The sequence below is a fragment of the Babylonia areolata genome, chromosome 23 (genome assembly GCF_041734735.1).
Source record: "Babylonia areolata isolate BAREFJ2019XMU chromosome 23, ASM4173473v1, whole genome shotgun sequence".
Classification (NCBI taxonomy): Eukaryota; Metazoa; Mollusca; class Gastropoda; order Neogastropoda; family Buccinidae; genus Babylonia; species Babylonia areolata.
The window spans coordinates 12,891,694-12,908,600 of record NC_134898.1 but is presented as its reverse complement, the minus strand read 5'-3'; the positions used below and the strand labels follow the sequence as shown (position 1 = coordinate 12,908,600).

The window sequence follows — 16,907 nt, the reverse complement described above, 5'->3', positions numbered from 1 at the left end:
AAAAATCCTATAATCCATGTCAGCGTTCGGTGGGTTATGGAGACAAGAACACACCCAGCATGCACATTCCCCAAAATGGAGTAAGGCTGTCTACATGACGGGGTAAATAAACAAAACAATCATGCACATAAAATATTATATGTCTGTCTCAGTGTGTATGAGCACGTGCCTGAAATCTGATTGAATGACACAGGAAACGAATGATGAGCGCCCAATGACAGCCATCAGTCGGCTCTACCCAGGTAGGCAGCCTGTTGTGCAAAACACCCCGTGTTTGCAAAGCACTTAGAGCTTGGTCTCTGACCGAGGATAGGCACTATATAAGTATCCATGTCATATTCTATCATACCCATCAAATCTTATAACCAGTGATAGAGAACAGAAAATAATGTTAAAAAAAACCAATTAAAACAATGTTAGAAATGCTAATTCATCCACATTTTGCCAGTAAAGATAAACTCAAAATCGAGTTCACTGAACTGCAGGACACTATTCACTGTCTGTCATATACACCTCACCACACCACACCACATCAAACTACAGCATGCATCACTAAACACCGCATTACAGCACAACATGTCACACCACATCACAATTACTCACACAAACACAAACACTATATCAACACCATGCTTCAGGAGTTTCAACGCACAACTCGACGGGCGCAATAGCCGAGTGGCTAAAGCGTTGGACTGTCAATCTGAGGGTCCCGGGTTCGAATCACGGTGACGGCGCCTGGTGGGTAAAGGGTGGAGATTTTTACGATCTCCCAGGTCAACATATGTGCAGACCTGCTAGTGCCTGAACCCCCTTCGTGTGTATATGCAAGCAGAAGATCAAATACGCACGTTAAAGATCCTGTAATCCATGTCAGCATTCGGTGGGTTATGGAAACAAGAACATACCCAGCATGCACACCCCCGAAAACGGAGTATGGCTGCCTACATGGCGGGGTAAAAACGGTCATACACGTAAAAGTCCACTCGTGTGCATACGAGTGAACGCAGAAGAAGAAGAAGAAGAACGCACAACTCACCTGATGACTTTGTCAGTGTGGGTGTACGCTTCAGCACTAGAAGCCACAGACTGGCTCCCTGAGGCAAGAAGTTGCATAGTCTTTTGCAAATCAACAGAGTTGTTCTGAGCTATGGAGTATTCCATGATGCAGGACGGAATCATCGGCGTTTCTCCATCAAACCCTTCTGTCAGGATGTGGGCTGTGAACAGGGAGGGAAAAAAAAGTGTATGCTGGTAACTTCGATGGAGGATCGGTGCCAGAGAAAGGAATAGTACAGGTTTCAAATTATACCTTTCATCCGAAGTTGGAAAAGCAAGGAATTCTACAGGTTTCAAATGATTTTATATCTTTTGTTTGAAGTTTGGAAGAGCGAGGAATTCTAAAGGTTTCATAATACAGATACATTAAATTTTATGGCAGCTGTCATACAGTCATTTGATACTACTGCATCATATACAGAGCAAGGAATTTTACAGGTTTCATGAAACAGATACATGAAATTCATCTTTTGTCAATCATGTGTAAAATACAGTTATATAAGCAAAACACAAACTGTACCTTATTGTTTAATGATACACTTTATAATATCAGGTTTTATCAACTTTTTTCTTTAATAATCTGTACAAAATGTCTAAGGCTTTGTACAAACTGACACCACTTTTACATTTTGCACGTGTGCAAGAACACACACACACATGCACACACAATGTATACAAAGTACACTCACAAAATACCCACACACATTCATACAAATCAAACCAAAACATACCAACAAAACAGGACTCCTATACTGCAAAACATCAACTTTTATCAACACTTGAATTTAAAGACGCACATATGTACGAAACTCTTGATTATTTCCTAAATACAAATCACTATACTGTGTTTCAAAACACAACAGGACCCGGCAATAGGAACTATTTCTGCACTAGTGGGTCACGGTTAAGTATGTGTAATTAAACAACTATTTTAGCTCCAGTCTATACAGCTGTCCAACCTTGCTTACAAAACTCCAGGACTCCAAACCCTCAAAATAAGAAACCTCCACAACACCAAGTGGAGTGATGGCCTAGAGGTAACGCGTCTGCCTAGGAAGCGAGACAATCTGAGCTCACTGGTTTGAATCACGGCTCAGCCACCAATATTTTCTCCCCCTCCACTAGACCTTGAGTGGTGGTCTGAACGCTAGTCATTCGGATGAGACGATAAACCGAGGTCCCGTGTGCAGCATGCACTCAGCGCACGTAGAAGAACCCACGGCAACAAAAGGGTTGTTCCTGGCAAAATTCTGTAGAAAAATCCACTTCAGTAGGAAAAACAAATAAAACTGCACACAGGAAAAAATACAAAAAAATGGGTGGCGCTGTAGTATAGCGACGCGCTCTCCCTGGGGAGAGCAGCCCGAATTTCACACAGAGAAATCTGTTGTGATAAAAAGAAATACAAATACACAAAACCCGGCACTCAGCAAACCTGATGTTAACCCTTTGACTGCTGCTAACAAGTATGCCTGTCATCGAAAGGCTGTCATCAAACCAAGACAAGAGTTTGATTACAGGTCACGATGTCAGTCACCATTCTTTATCTGGACTTATCCCTCTTGGTACTGCATTACTTTTGTTCAGCAAAATCTACTACACCGCTGATAAGTACCCCCCCCCCCCCCCCACCAACCCCGAACCCCCCTCCCAAGAAAAAGTAACTGCACTATGAATGCATGCCACACCGCTCCCATTTCACCAAGCTTCTATGGGCACACAAGCCAGTGAGCAGTGTACTCAGACTAAACCATACATAACCACGTTAACTCACTGGTGACAAGCAGCGTCCAGTGCAGGTCTTCGTGCAGTGTGCCGAGGAGGCTGAGCTCCTCAGTGAGGTTGGTCTTCCCCGAGGCCTGGCCTTCCTTGATCCGAGTGAGCTGTGTGCTGTACTGCACCACCAGGTCCTCCAACACCCTGCACAGTTTCAGTTTCAGTTTCAGTTTCAGGTAGGTGTAAAAGCATGCAGAATGAACCCATAAATGCCACGACATGTGCTGTAAAAATAAAATACTGAGAAAATTTAAGAAGCTTCCCAGCAAAACAGCACATTGCTTCTCTACCTTCTATCAGGGCTGAAGGTTTTTTAAAAAGCTTGCATCGTATAGCCTTTTACAGCCATTGGAGCAGTGAATTCATATCCACTGTTTCCAGGGCTCAACACGGGAAGGCAGGGACCAATCCTCTTCTTCCGCCTTTTCAACTTTTTCCAAAAGTCAGGTACCCATTCACACCTGGGTGGACTGAGGGAAACGGGAGTAAAGGGCCTTTCCCAAGGACACAACACCATGCCGAAACGAAGCCCCAACCAGTGGTGAGCACTGGATCACATGCCGCAGCACCGATTCTGACTCTGTGTGCTGCACTGAACCCACCCTGTCCTCCAACAGCCTGTAAGTCAACTAGCAAAACAGCACATCTTTTCACCACCTTCTGTCAGGACTAAACAGTGTTAACTCACTCAGTACGGCCAGTCCTCTCTTCTCCTCTACACAGACCCCTCGGATGTCCAGTGGGTGTCTTAATGACCCAACCTTTAGCTTCCGTCGTAAGAATTGTGGTATTCTTTGTCAACATTCACCTCTTCAGTATGAGAGCCTTCCGCTTGCAATATTTTGATGATGGTAATTGGGGTGAATTGCTGTTAACGTCGTCTCTTTCGCCGTTTGTATAGAGAGAGTTAAACTTCCCACACCAGCAAAAGAATAACATCAATTCATCAGACACTTGAACAAAATCATCTTCTGTATCAAATAAACCTCACAGAAGAGAGCAGCATGCATACAAACAACAAAGTAATCAACAACTCCATGGCACACACCCACACAAAGAAAAACCCACCTGAATATAGGCAAAGTTTGGGTTTTTTTTCCAATTTTTCATTGTAATCAATTAATGCATACTTAATAATAATTGATAATGTTGAATCAGTTCACAATCTTTGAGGAGCAACCATTGCTTGTGTGTTCTATGTCTTTCTTTTGTTGTTTTTGTTGTATTTTGAGCGTGGGCTTTTGTTGTTGTTGGTTTTTTTGGTTTTTTTACATGCATCTGTATGTGTAAAGTGATGGATATATATATGATCATATGTTCGTAGGCTTGTTTGTGTTTGCAAGCATGCATGTGTACATATGCATATATTACTATAATAGAAATGTGTGTGCCTGCTCAAGTTTTTCATTTTGTGCATGGCTGTGTTTGTATTTTTCAAACATGAACATGTTTTGGGTTGGGTTTTTTAAGTTAATAAAAAACTTTTTTTTAAAACACTCAAGTGACACAGACAGACTTACGAAGCCATAAGAGGCACGGTGTGGTCTGGTACGGTACGAGCCAGGGCACCAATGGAGCACAGCTGGTCAGCAAACTTCTCCCTGTCGTCCTCTTCAATCTCCTCCACCTCTTCAGATTCAGCGACATCGTTCTGTCGTGAACATGAGAACACATCAACATTTTTTTCTTCTACTACATAAAACAATCCAGCAGCTCATAAAAACATTTCCCTTTCTGTTAAATACAACAATCCAGTCTTTTTTCTTTTTTTTTGCATTAAAAAAAAAAAAACTGTCCTTGACCCCCCACCCCCAGACCTTGCTCTTTTTATCACATGCAACTGTCCCTGATCCCCTGTAAGTTCTCCCCAACCTTACTCCTTTTATTGAAAATAACTGTCCGTGACCCCTCACCCCCAACTTTGCTCACCTTTATCACACACTGTCCTTGACCCCCCTGACCTTGCTCCTTTTATCACTGTCCTTGTACCACCTGTGACCTTGCTCCTTTTATTGCACACAACTGTCCCTGACCTTGCTCCTTTTATCACTGTCCTTACACCCCTGTGACCTTGCTCCTTTTCTCACCTTGCTCCTGTTGCCATGGGGAGGGCTGAGATGGCTCATCATGTAGGAGCTGAAGATCTTGGCGGCCTGGGGCTGGATGAGGGAGGAGGGCAGGGTGTCCTTCTCCTCCACAAAGGTCAGCCATGTGTCCAGCAGTTTCTCGTAGGCCTCCATGTGCAGCGTGTCGTCAGGATCCAGCTGTCGGGGAGAGAAACGTGTCGCACGTGCATCAGTGTGTGACCCACAAAACACACGGCACCACAAGCAAAGTGCAAAGGTTATATGGAGAGGAGGAAAAAGACTCCAGTACAAAGCGTGTCATCAGGAGACAGCTGTCAGGGTGTGCTGTAAGTGTCGGTCAATGACACATCACAAGTGTGGCGACAAGCAAAATACATCAACAAACGAGAGAGGTGTGTCACAAGTACATCAGAGTTACAAAACAGGTTGTAACATGTAAAATGCAACGACGAAAGGTTAAAGGTTGAGTAGGAGGAAAAAGACTTCAGTACAGTTCTCTTCTTGTTAAAAATCAATTGCATCTCTCTTGTGCTATCTATCATTAGGAACAACCATCTATTTTTCAATTATATGCATTCGTACATTCAGAAAGCACATGCACACACAGATAATTATTCTTTTTAGCACTGTCCCCCATTCACACGCCTCCGCCTACATTCATTCTAATGTCAATTAATAACTCCCAAGCTACACACAACATGCTCGCATGCACACACACACACACATACACACACACACACTCACTCAGACATGCAAGCTCACACACAATGTTACAGACACAGATATACACAAAGATATGTACGCAAAGGCCAACACACACACACAGATGCATGCACGCATGCAAACACTCACTCTGTCCCACACACGAACACCCATTCACACCTTACCACTCCCATCACCAGTCCCCACACAACACAAACATGCACACAGACGTGCACACAGGACAGACGCATAAAAACACCCACTTCAGCCCCCATACACTTACACTCACACCTTGTCACCACCAATCACCACCACCCCACACAAACACAAACATGCACACAGACGTGCACACAGGACAGATGCATGAAAACACCCACTTCAGCCCCCACACACTTCCACTCACACCTAGTCACCACCGATCAACCCCACACACACACACTTCCACTCACACCTTGTCACCACCGATCAACCCCCCACACACACACACTTCCAGTCACACCTTGTCACCACCGATCAACCACACACACACACTTCCACTCACACCTTGTCACCACCGATCACCCCCACGCACACACTTCCACTCGCACCTTGTCACCACCGATCAACCACACACACACACACACGTCCACTCACACCTAGTCACCACCGATCACACCCCCACACACACACTTCCACTCACACCTAGTCACCACCGATCAACCCCACACACACACTTCCACTCACACCTAGTCACCACCGATCACCCCCACACACACACACTTCCACTCACACCTAGTCACCACCGATCACACCCACACACACACACTTCCACTCACACCTAGTCATCACCAATCAACCCCACACACACACTTCCACTCACACCTTGTCACCACCGATCACCCCCCCACACATACACTTCCACTAACACCTTGTCACCACCAATCAACCCCCCACACACACACTTCCACTTACACCTAGTCACCACCAATCACCCCTACACACACACACACACTTCCACTTACACCTAGACACCACCAATCACCCACCCCCCCACACACAAACTGACCATTTCCTCCTGTGAGGCAGCCATGCCCAGTGTGCAGGTGAGCGTGGTCATGTAGTTGATCAGGGACTGCAGCAGGGTGGGTGGCAGACTGGCGATGCAGGAGAACGGAAACATCATCACCATGTTCTTCAGTGCCATCGCTGTCCCCAGGTGTTCGTAGTCCCGAAGTTCCACGCTGAGAACGCATTAAAATAACACACGCTTGTATTAACAAATCTGCTCCTTCCAATCTTTGTGATTGCCTTCTCCTCTACACCCCATCTCACGCTCTAACACATGTATGTATCAACAAATCTGCTCCTTCCAATCTTTGCGACTGCCTACACCTCTACACACCATCTCCTCTAACACATGTATGTATTATCAAATCTGCTCCTTCCAATCTTTGCGACTGCCTACACCTCTACACCCTATCTCACGCTCTAATACATGTATCATCAAATCTGCTCCTTCCAACACCTCTACACACCATCTCCTCTAACACATGTATGTATCAACAAATCTGCTGCTTCCAATCTTTGCGACTGCCTACACCTCTACACACCATCTGCTCTAACACATGTATGTATTATCAAATCTGCTCCTTCCAATCTTTGCGACTGCCAACACCTCTACACACCATCTCCTCTAACACATGTATGTATTACCAAATCTGCTGCTTCCAATCTTTGTGACTGCCAACACCTCTACACACCATCTCCTCTAACACATGTATGTATTATCAAATCTGCTCCTTCCAATCTTTGCGACTGCCAACACCTCTACACACCATCTCCTCTAACACATGTATGTATTACCAAATCTGCTGCTTCCAATCTTTGTGACTGCCAACACCTCTACACACCATCTCCTCTAACACATATATGTATTATCAAATCTGCTCCTTCCAATCTTTGCGACTGCCTACACCTCTACACACCATCTCCTCTAACACATGTATGTATTATCAAATCTGCTCCTTCCAATCTTTGTGACTGCCTACACCTCTACACACCATCTCCTCTAACACATGTATGTATCAACAAATCTGCTCCTTCCAATCTTTGCGACTGCCTACACCTCTACACACCATCTCCTCTAACACATGTATGTATTATCAAATCTGCTGCTTCCAATTTTTGTGATTGCCTACACCTCTGCACAACATCTCCTCAAACACATGTATGTATTATCAAATCTGCTCCTTCCAATCTTTGCGACTGCCTACACCTCTACACACCATCTCCTCTAACACATGTATCAACAAATCTGCTCCTTCCAATCTTTGCGACTGCCTACACCTCTACACACCATCTCCTCTAACACATGTATGTATCAACAAATCTGCTCCTTCCAATCTTTGCAACTGCCTACACCTCTACACACCATCTCCTCAAACACATGTATGTATCATCAAATCTGCTGCTTCCAATTTTTGTGATTGCCTACACCTCTGCACACCATCTCCTCCAACACATGTATGTATTCTCAAATCTGCTGCTTCCAATTTTTGTGATTGCCTACACCTCTGCACACCATCTCCTCAAACACATGTATGTATTATCAAATCTGCTGCTTCCAATCTTTGCGACTGCCTACACCTCTGCACACCATCTCCTCCAACACATGTATGTATTATGAAATCCGCTGCTTCCAATCTTTGCGACTGCCTACACCTCTGCACACCATCTGCTGTAACACATGTATGTATTATCAAATCTGCTGCTTCCAATCTTTGTGATTGCCTTCACCTCTATACACCTATCTCATGCTCTTTGATCAGCTTCAGTCTGTTTCCACATTCCCAGATTCAAACACTCCACAGTCAGCCACTGCTCTTTCTCTGCCTTTGGACCTTACACTTGGAATGAGCTCTCTCTTTCGCTGAGTCAAATCTCTGCACTCAGCCCCCTTTCCCCTCCCCTCCCTCTTCCCCATGCTAAGTTTCTTTAGCTGTCTACCTACATGTATTCATACATTCAACGCAATATCATTATTATCAAAACACAGCTGGTATATTACAAAGGCAGCAACTTCTTCATTATTTCTCTTTTTAGAGTTACCTTCATGGCACTGACTTTTTTTTTTTTTTTACCCCTGTCTTCCCTCAAAAGAAGTATGACTGCCTACAAGCAGGGTAAAAATGGTCACACATATAAAAGATCATTCATACACACAAGTGAACATGGAAACTGCAGTCCATGGATGCAAAAGATGAACATGAGAAGAATGGCACAGGTTTCTGTATGGGTAAGCACCACTCCAATCTTCTTTAACTCTCTCCGGACAACGGAATGCATGAGCATTCCTACATAAAATGTATTTGGATTCAGACGACGGAATGGAATAGCATTTTCCAAAAATAAAAATCCGTCACGTGCTGTACAAATGATTTTGTGATTAACCAAGCAGAGTGCACAATTCCACACTCCACAACCAAATGGTATGACTGGCCAGCCTGTCATGTGTGGCCTGTCTCACACACACGCTGACAAAGTCACTGACCGGTCGCCTGCACGCATGGCAGCCTGTTAGTAAATGGCGTCTGAAGTGGGTTCTTCTCAAAATTTTGCAGAGCGAACAAGGCAGCGACAGCAACGTTTTAGTGTTGCCGAAGTACTTGAAATGCTACAAACTAAAGGGTCGGACATTGAGGAGGTGGATGATGATGAAGAAGAAAGTGAATTAAGTGCAAAAAGCGAGCGAGCATGGGTATGGTGATTTGGGGTGAAAAATTGGCATTATTTTGTGCATAATGGCAAAACTGTAAAAATAAGATGAGAGATTTGATTTTTTTTTTATGTAATAGCCCAACACGTAATAAACCAGTTCTGAAAGTTTAATTTTCTTACTCTGTATTTTGTATTTTTTGTAATTTTTTTCCAAATCCTGACAAATGGACCGTCTGTGGGGAAAAGCAAGGGAGAAAACTTGCCGTCCCGAGTGAGTCAACACTATAATTTGCAGTGCCTCAAACAGTAGCTCACAAGACTGGGAATCCATCCAAATTCAGGAGAGATTTATTATTCGAAATATACCTCATGCCACAACGGTGGAACGAGAAATTCCCCAGTGCAAGCTAAAACAAGCTATAAAATCATTTTAATTATAAAAAGACACACACAAAATGGGCAGTTTCCAAAATTTTCAAAAACCTTTAAGCCAATGCAGGTGCCTGCACAGGTTTTCAGCATCAGCATGCAAGGGGAGAAAGGTTCAAGATAAATACTGTCTTACCAGGTCAACAGCTGAAGCAATCCCTCCACAAAGGTGGTCAAGTACTGGAGACGTGCCTTGTCGTCAGAGAGGACAATTCCGTTGAGCGACGCCAGCTGAGAAATGCACATCAGCGAATGATGTGCCATCTCTTCATTGTGTCGAACTTTCTTGTGAATCTGTCCGCAACAAACAAAACGTTTTTTTTCTCTAATAACTGATCATACATTACTGCACAGCGGATGAATAATACATTAAACAATTTCCACTGGGTGCTGTGCATTTTTTTATCTAATATTAGTATTTTACCCAAAAAAATCCATCAAACTGTCAAATTACCTTGCAATCAACAGTATCATAAATCATTCCTTTTTATGTAAGAAATTCACTCAGGATTATTAAAATACCCACTCAAAAGTAAATCTACAGTATTCTGCAACTCCCCATAGGTTATTATATATAGAAAATGAATAAACATATCAACTCAAATATATAAATAAAATCAACCCCTGTCCAGACACATTCATGCTATCTGAGTAAAACATCAGCATTTCCCAAATGGCAAAAAACAACACATTCTGACATATACTACACATGTGTATTACCCTGAAGAACAGTGACAGCGTGTCTTCCCTCAACAAGATGTCTTTCCAAGCTTCGTTGGGCCGCAGGGACACGTTCTGACTGGTGACAAATGACCCACTTGGGTACACACGATGGTAATCTAGACCAGTCAAGGCTAAATGAGAATGTGTCAGAAAAAAAAAGAGCAAAACCTAAGTGTTGTATAAGTGGTAACTGAATTAGTAACAGGTGTTATGTAGGCGGGTAGTAGTTTGCACAGGATAGGAATCAGACCCCTGCCGGAGTCTGCACTAGTGGGTCACAGTTAAGTATGTGTAATTAAACTAAGATTTCCACACTAAGTCTGACATTCAGTCTTTCACAGCATCATATCATCACCTCCACTGATCAATTTTTCTTTCTCTCTCTCTCTCCTCCTTTCTTCCATTTTTACAACATTTTTCCCCCTAGAAACACCATTAAAGAAGACCAAAGCAGTGCAGGGTCTCCTCTCATGTGTACCCTCTTGGAGAACTGACACCCATAGTGCCCTGTGGACTGCTAGCACTGAGACAGTGGCAGACAAACCTGTATGCTGCCGAGTATGGAGGACTGGGGATGAATGGTGTAAGACAGATGCCAGTGAAACAGTGCAGATGATGGGGCAGCACAATAAAAGAAAAAAAAGTTAATAAAAAAAACAGGTCCTGAGCAAGAAGGATACTGTGACGAGGTGTGAACTCCCAGGACAGGATCTGTTCAGCGATGGTCAGGACCCTGTTCAGAACGGCGGTCACCTCACGGCTCAGCTGGTCCCCGGATTCCTCTATCTCATGGAGAACTTGCAGCGAGAACATGAACACCCTCTTCAGGTTGCTTTGCTGAAACAGGGCAGGTCAGCGTCATGTACAAATTGGAGAGAAATGAGACACACTGAACAGTTCAAAAAGTTTTGATTAACTATTTCCTGGTCAGCTGGAATTTAGGCGCCACTCCTAAGCTGGGTTGCACAAGCAATCTTACCAGCACAAAGTTTTCTTAGCGTTAAGCATTTTCTTAACTTTTCCGTTGCTAAGATCACTTCTGTAACCCAGCCAAGAATGATAAAGCTGTACAGAGACATGGCATCAAAGAAAAATCCTTAAGTGGAGACTGCAAAAGTTACTGAAACCTATCTTGCAAAGATTCTAACTGAATAGGAGGAAGAGATTTGATTCAACGCATAATTTGTCAACACGATTTTTATAAGTATTCACTGTGTCCACCGGTCGATTGTGATCGCGCCTTCATTTGAGCTCGATCACCCAATTGGGCCAAGTAGTAGTGATTCATCATCGGACACAAAACGAGAGCGCCAAAGAATCGATAGTCGGACAGAAAATTAAAAAAAACTCAGCCATAGGCAGAGCACAGGAGCAGGAGTCAAGATGGCTGCCGGAAAAAGAGAGCGCTAGTCAGCGATGCAAAGGTGAGTTAACCTACTTCAGGAGGTTATTGGCTGTAGCAACTTTAGTTTTCTCCGTATAGGCGGGTAGTAGTTTACACAGGACAGGAATCAGACCCCTGCCAGAGTCTGCACTAGCGGGTCACAGTTAAGTATGCGCAGTTAAAGCATAATTTAACAGACTTCTATCACTGCAAACTTTAGAACAATGCTCACTGTTGGGGTGAAAAGCACTGTGTTTGTCTTGCAAACGTTTGTTTAATAAGTGCTGAAAAATGCTCAAACAACACCCAAAATTCATCAGTAAGTTGCCAAGAAGTTAACAGAAAGTCATGTCCCTCTCCTAATTGCTTACACTTAGCTGAGAGGTTGACAAAAATCAGTGTGATGAATCAGGATTTGATGCTGTAGCACTACTTGGGCAAAGGGGGGTGGAAAGAGTTATGGACAGCAATTTAAGCCTACTGACCTCAAAGGCCTGTTTGCACTTCATGTGGAACTCCCAGGTGAAGCCCACGCTGCTCATCCGGCTGGAGGTGGAGTACTCGTTCAGTAAGGCAGACAGCATGGAGCAGGCCACAAGTTGCTGAGGACCAACACCACACCAGCCGAGTTCTTTCACAACAACACACCGCTCACGACACTGCTTATATAAATTCTGGCGTCTCTCTTTCTCTGTCTGTCTCTCCCACCCCCCTCCCCTCTTCCTCTCCCCATACCCTCCCCTCCCCTTCTCTCCCTTTTCCTCCATCAAAGAGACTAAGTCTTTCTAACTGGGGTATTGCAAAGAGCATGCTCGTAGCATATGAGAAACAACTAATGGGCTGTCCCAAGAAATCTTAGAAAAATCCACTTAAATTTTTTTTTTAAATTGAAACAACAATGAATACACTTGCATACAGAAAAATATGGGTGGTGCTGCACTGTGGCAGAATGAAACTGATGTGATATACCACATCTCCAACAATTATAACCAAATAAATCAAACAAATTGAAATAAAATAAAACAATTAAACAATCAAAACAAAACACAACCAAAAAACCCATGACGGTTGACATACATTCACCATGACAAATGACAACAATAAAGTGCTCTTCAGCTGAGATATATTCATAACTGAACTTGCTCAAGCATGCAAACTCAGTACTAGTAAAATAACACAACACAGAACTAATACGTTAAGAAAAATATCTTTTAAATTTCTTTAAGCAATGCTAACTCATTCAATCAATGAATGACAAAGTGTTTTACCATAGTAACGTTTCCACTGCTGATTAGCTGTGTGACATCCTGGAACAGACAGTCACAGCCGTGACTCGACTCCAGTGTGCCTCGCTTTAAAATCACAGCCACGGTCTGAAGAATCTGCTCTCTCACATAGCTCTGTAGACTGCAACAACACATGGAACACATTATTCTCCTGTGAACCTACACTTTACGTTTTCATTTGATGCCAAACAGGCAGGCAAACTGAATAGAATACAAAACCTCCTGCAGATTATCCACAAAAATATTTTATCATCCATAGCTGAAGTAAGTAAATATTCTCCATAGCTGTTACACCTAACTTACTGAAGAGCGAGCCAGGGTGTTTGTTTGTTGAGGGAGTTGTGTGTGTTTGTGTGAATGCATTAATTTTGTCTTGCTCATTGTCAGGGAGGTGTTGTGTGTGTTTGTGTGCACACATTTGTCTTTCTCACTGTTGTATTTCCAGTGAAATGACAAGCTGAAGGTTAGATATTATAATTGTACAAATAATTCATTATTCATTTTAATATTCAAAGAATTTCTTTTTCTGCAGAAAGTTGACTGTTTATTTCCAGAGAAATGGCACACTGAAGGTTAGATATTATACTGTACATACTGTTTTTATACATTTTTCTATTTAATGATTTTTTTTTTCAGCAGAAAGTTCAGATATACTGATGAAGAGTATTAATATATAATAATAATAACAATAATGATGATGATGATGATATTATTATTATTATTATTAATATACATACATACATAATCCTTGCCTGGGAAATAAGATTCAAGTGAAATCTACTTGTCAGGGTTTTTCCACAAAAAATTGGGGGATGGGGGGGGGGGGCCGGGGGGAGGGGGGGGGTAATTCTGTGGGCTTCATTATTAGATAGAAACCCATAAAAGTATATATTTTCTAAAATGTAAATGAATACAAAACACATGTTTTCCAATTTTATATCTTCCAAAGACATGCAATTGCTTTTCAAATCAGTGTTTTGTTTTTTGTCAGATTTTCAACTTGTTCATTTGCACAGTAATATAATGTTTTCTGGACAAATGGATTATAACTGTACACACAAATTATACAAGTAAAAAGAAAAAAGAGAGAGAGAAAAAAAAGACATATACATGATTCAGTGTGACTGCTCTAAGTGACAGCAACATAGATGTGATTGTCCAATCCTTTCAGTCAAATCAGTTTCCTTGAGAAAAAAAAAATTCATTATGCCCATCAGTAACGTCAGACCCAAGAACTGTTTCAGTTCAAACACATCTGTATGTGTCCGTGCTGATAGTCTGGAGTACTGTTTCTGCCTGCCTGGATAGGCATTTTTCTGTTGAAGAGTCTGCTGTACACACAAATTTCTTTCCTCAAAAAAATTCTGATTTAGATTACCATCTACAAAAATAGAGAAAAAGTCAATGCAGTCTGTGCTGTGTAGGTCTTTTTCCAGTCCTCTGTCACTAGTAAAATCAGGAACAACAGGCTGAATGTTGCTTGATGGCTCTATATTGATACCATCGAACATACATGCCCCATCCTCCACCCCCTCTCTGACCCGCTACACTTGGTCCAGCTCCCATAAGTCCCCTCACCCTGCTTCTACCTCTACACCTCCCCTGCGTTGACTCAGTACCAAGAGTGTCGCTCCCACTGCTGCTGTTTCGGTCAATGTCTGTCAGTCATGTTGTTGGAGTCTCTGTTCAATGTCACTCATTGTCTGCTGGCCGATCTCTTCATTGCTCCTTTTATCTTCAAATGAATCATCGGATAAAACTTCATCACTGTCTACTTCTTCCAGTTTACGCTCCAATTCTTTACGTGCATCAAACAGAGAAAGCAATTTTGGTCATTTAGGCGCACCTCTATCACAGACCTTGGCCCAGGTGTCAACAATTTGCAGAGCGTGCGACAAGCGAGTCAAAACACAGTCAGTAACCCAACCAAATTGTTCAAATAAAGGACTACTTCATGATGTAGATGGGGTTTCTAGCTATCCATAGAATCTAGAAAGATTCCCCAAGCTTAAGCTACCAGTGTTTTTGTCAATGAACTCAATACAAACAACAGAAAAGTTCAAATATTTCAGTGACAACTTAACTCATCACTATGTCGGTGAAGCGTATATAAAAGTTTTTCTCGTTGGCCAGGCAGCCTAGGTGTTACATAATGAGCCAGTCTTCATTCACAAACAGTATAAATATTGTTCTAATATTACAAATGCTGTTACCTGTCTCAGTCTGTTTCTGAGGAAACCAAAAAACACTGACATGATCTTTTAAATATTTCATACATGTCAGATCCATTTATCATACAAACCTGATGTTTTTGGTGATGAAACGCAACAGAAAAGAACGTAGAGATTCTATGTCCTGAGCGTTCAACAATGTCCACTCACGTACAATGGCTTCTTTGATGGTTGTTGCCGCTTGAAATAAAACATAATCAAACGAACTGTTTTCTGCACAAAGAAGAAAATAGTCATTTGTTATCAACTGACAAAAGTAGATAATTTCAAGATAGTTCTCTCTCTCTCTCTCTCTCTCTCTCTCTCTCTCTCTCATAAACACACACACACACACACACACAATGAATAACACATAACCAAAGTAACTGCAGCTCTTCCCTCTATTCAAAAATTGACACAACCTTATTTTAGAATGCTGCATTGTTGCAGACAAAGCTGAAATTATCAGTGCCAACTGTGTGTATATCATAATCAATATCCTATTAAGGCCTAGGCTATTGACCTACTGCTTGTCATTCTCCCAAGCAGAAGACAAAGCTGAGACTGTTAGTGCATGACAATCATCATAATTCATATTTGCTGTTCATGATTTTTCCTAACTTTTTTGAAGCTTCAAAAAATGGTATGTATAAATGATAAAGTAATAATATTTGTGAACAAACAGAACATCAATTGGCATTTCTTAACTTAAAGGGTAAAAAAATATGTAATACAATACAGGTGTTATTCAAACATTGAGAAAGAAATGGGAACAAAACAAAGAAAACAACAACAACAAAACCCATATGGCAATGAATCAGGGCTTCTGACATCATACAGCATGGAATAATCTTAGAATAGGATCATCTTCAAACCAAACTTATTGTAGAGGAACGTTAATCTCAGAATCATGAGAAAAATACTGATCTGATCAACCAGATAAAGGACAGAAGCACTTATCCCTGTAAAATCATACTGGTCTGAACAACAACAACAACAAAAACAGATCATCACAAGCATCAGGAATTTCAAATCATGTTTTTCATTTTTAAAAATCACACTGAAAAAAAAACAGAATCACATACATACTGTTGCTGTTTGTTTTCGTTTATTCATCAAAGTATTTTCCCAAATTTTCTCAAAACATGGTTGTTTTTAAAACCACTGAACTTGAAGCAACTGACCTAAAATAACTCGGCAGATGTTGTAAGGCATCTTTGTCTTCCTGAAGTTGAGGATGATGTTTTCAGCAGCATGTCTCTGCTCAGTCGTCACCACATTAGGAGGAGCCTGTAAAAAAAAAAAAAAAAAAAAATTTTTTAAAAAGCAACTGTGATTGGTTACGTTCAAGTTATCTGTGAAATGAAAGAAATGTGTTTCACTAAGTAAGAAGAGAAAAGAACATATCCACAAATAACTTCATCCGCAGAAACTAAGACACATTCCAGGAGAAAAGACAACTCTTTTTTTCTTTTTTTACTTTTATTTGCTCTCCCATCATCTGCTCCATTTCTTTGACATTTAACTTGCATTCCAAATACCTCATACACACTAACAC

At 41.9% G+C, this 16,907-nt stretch overlaps 1 protein-coding gene across 2 annotated transcripts in view; it reads right to left on the bottom strand.

The window, feature by feature from the left end:
- LOC143297739 (exportin-4-like) overlaps positions 1–16,907 on the bottom strand; it is a 40,952-nt gene that overhangs the window by 22,708 nt on the left and 1,337 nt on the right. For both annotated transcript variants that reach the window (XM_076610189.1, XM_076610190.1), the window contains exons 2-13: positions 16,534–16,639; positions 15,442–15,583; positions 13,122–13,260; positions 12,339–12,455; positions 11,150–11,306; positions 10,467–10,585; positions 9,883–10,040; positions 6,667–6,841; positions 4,920–5,096; positions 4,353–4,483; positions 2,831–2,976; positions 1,037–1,217 (exon numbers count right to left, since the gene is read on the bottom strand). In XM_076610189.1, coding sequence (XP_076466304.1) covers positions 1,037–1,217; positions 2,831–2,976; positions 4,353–4,483; positions 4,920–5,096; positions 6,667–6,841; positions 9,883–10,040; positions 10,467–10,585; positions 11,150–11,306; positions 12,339–12,455; positions 13,122–13,260; positions 15,442–15,583; positions 16,534–16,639 — 1,748 coding nt within the window. The remainder of the gene's footprint in view (positions 1–1,036; positions 1,218–2,830; positions 2,977–4,352; positions 4,484–4,919; positions 5,097–6,666; positions 6,842–9,882; positions 10,041–10,466; positions 10,586–11,149; positions 11,307–12,338; positions 12,456–13,121; positions 13,261–15,441; positions 15,584–16,533; positions 16,640–16,907) is intronic.